This window comes from Triticum dicoccoides, chromosome 2B (genome assembly GCF_002162155.2).
Source record: "Triticum dicoccoides isolate Atlit2015 ecotype Zavitan chromosome 2B, WEW_v2.0, whole genome shotgun sequence".
NCBI classification, from domain to species: domain Eukaryota; kingdom Viridiplantae; phylum Streptophyta; class Magnoliopsida; order Poales; family Poaceae; genus Triticum; species Triticum dicoccoides.
In genome coordinates, this window is record NC_041383.1 from 37,427,432 (window position 1) to 37,429,918 (window position 2,487).

The 2,487-nt window shown below is 43.6% G+C and overlaps 1 protein-coding gene across 1 annotated transcript; it reads right to left on the reverse strand.

Annotated features, from left to right (window-relative positions):
• Positions 1-421: 421 nt before the first annotated feature.
• LOC119366987 (dirigent protein 21-like) lies at positions 422-1,158 on the reverse strand. Its single transcript, XM_037632636.1, has one exon. It carries the CDS (start codon positions 1,156-1,158, stop codon positions 616-618), a length of 543 nt encoding a protein of 180 aa, XP_037488533.1. The 3' UTR covers positions 422-615.
• Between the last annotated feature and the right edge of the window lie 1,329 nt (positions 1,159-2,487).

The window sequence follows — 2,487 nt, forward strand, 5'->3', positions numbered from 1 at the left end:
CCTGAGGGGCTCCTGACAAAAGGAAAACAAAATGAGTGCCCAAAAGTTCGAGCACTAATTTGATTTTTTGTCACAAGGTCCACAGATGACATTCCGACATACAAAATTCAAGCACCTTAATAAATTTGTGCACCTTTGAAGGCACAAAATGTGAGAATTTTACTGTTCATCAATGGTGCAATGCACCCATGTTTTCAAAAGCCCCTTAATTATTCCTTTTATCTCGCATAATTGGGTGGTTTTGTAAGCAAATCTGGCCGAAATTCTTGCATTGCCCCGTACTATATACACGATGTTCCGGCTGTGCACCCATGTTTTCAAAGATCGGGCCTCTTGTTCCTCCCAAAGAGTGAAGGAAAATTTCAATGACAGCAAACAAACGAGACTGTTGTACCTCATTTATTTTAACAAAAATCTCCATCAATCATGAACTTGCATTAACACTTCGACCTGGAACCTAAACATATAAATCGGACGCACTGACATGCTGAAGACATCCCAGACCATAACACACACACACACACACACACACACACACACACACAAATCGTGGATGTTTTTTTATGCAAGCACCCATCAGATGCATGGAAATATGTTCAGACCTATGGTATGCACCTACACGCGCAGGTACATATCAATCTTGAGCACCGCGTTCCTGGTGGTGGTGTTGGCGGAGTGTGTCCGGAGCAGACCGTACCCGGTCGCACCACGGAGCCCGCCAGTGCCGCCCACGATCGGGAGCTCCCTGACGGTATCGAAGATGACGTCCCTTGAGAGCACGGCCACAGAGCTCCCGTTATGGCTCCCTGCCGTGAACACGAAGTTGGCAGTGAGCAACAGCGCGTACTCCGTCATCGACGCGAACTGGAAGAAGCCCTGTGCCCTGCCGACGGCGGGGGACGCTGCGTCCGGCCCCTCCGTCAGCAGGTCGTCGATGACATACATGTCACCGAAGTGGGTGGTGGGGTCGTTGGCCAGCGGCACCACACCTTTGATGACTTGCACAGCTGTTGCTGGAGTCGACGGCCCGCCAGTGATGATGTCATGCATGTAGAACTTGAGGTGGATCGTCTCCGTTGCATCTGCTGATGCCCTAAGGACAAGGGCTAGAGCGAAGACCAAGGCTGGTAGGAGCTGCATGGTGTGCTTGATGGCCATGGCTTGTACTAGGATGTATTGGACATATGTGCATGAGCTGATTCTATGGTTACACGCTCTGCCTCGTACCCTTTATATAGGAAAACTGGAAAGGACCCGGCGGCAAAGCAGCCGGGAACGTGCGCCCATGTTAAGTGCATTCATTTTTACACAAAGGTGTATTTGAGTCTCATCTTTCTAATATTAAAAAAAAGAACAATAATTGAATAGTGCATCTACTACGGGCAGCCATGATGAGGTGGACGGTGAATTAGAGCGCAAATGATGAGGAGGCATCTATGTAAGTTATGTGAAGTCAACTGTTGGGCATGTCAACTACTTGGGCAGCCATGATTATTGATGAGTTACATCATTAAGAATGGGCCCTGTATTTTTCGTACAAGGAATAGGGAATAGCCCTAGTTCCTGAGTATAATTGATTGAACTGGCTATGTCAACCTGAGATGCAATGAGATAGTGGATAGATGCAGATGAAGCCGCCATGCTCGAGCCAGGAAGACACATATATATGCTGAGTTGCTGAGAAGCTAAGGCCAACTTCAACTCGGATAAAATCCACGTCTGTTTGGGTTGCCACGTTGGAGTTGGCCTAAGGCACAAGTGTACATATAAGCCCACCAACGTCTCTCTGACTGGCAATGATGGAAGTGAAATTTGAGCAACAGTATTAAGAATAGTGACATTTACATAACTTTCTAGGTGATGATCATTTCGTGGTACTTTCTGTAGTAGCTTTTATTTATTTATGCTCTGCAAATAATCTTACTGTATATATAATACTCCCTACGTTTCAGTTTACAAGTCCTACGCGTATATCTAGGTTGCCGATTTTATCACCCTAATATAAATTATATAACACAAAAAATATTCCTTTTGAAAATAGAGCATCTGAAGTTTATATTGACATATTTTTTGTAATATATGAATTGTATTAGGTGGGTCAAATTGACGACCTAGGGGTACACGCACGCCCTGTAAACTGAGAGAGAGGGAGTATGCTAAATCTTCCCAATGAGATTGAAGTACTCCATTCCCTTCGTTACATAATGTAGTGTGTATAGATTTTTTGCAAAGTAAAATTTGTCAAACTTTGACCAAGTTTATAGAGAAAACAGTTTATATCTACAATACCAAGTATATAAGATATGAAATTAGATCTTATGTTGAATCAATGATATATGTTTGCCGTTCTGAATGTAAATATTTTTGTCCACAAACTCGGTCAAACTTGGTCAAAGTATCTCCCCAATGAGGTTTGACTTTTTAAAAAGTCTATAGGGACAACATTATGGGACGGAGTGAGTATTCCATAGCATTTAATTTAATGTA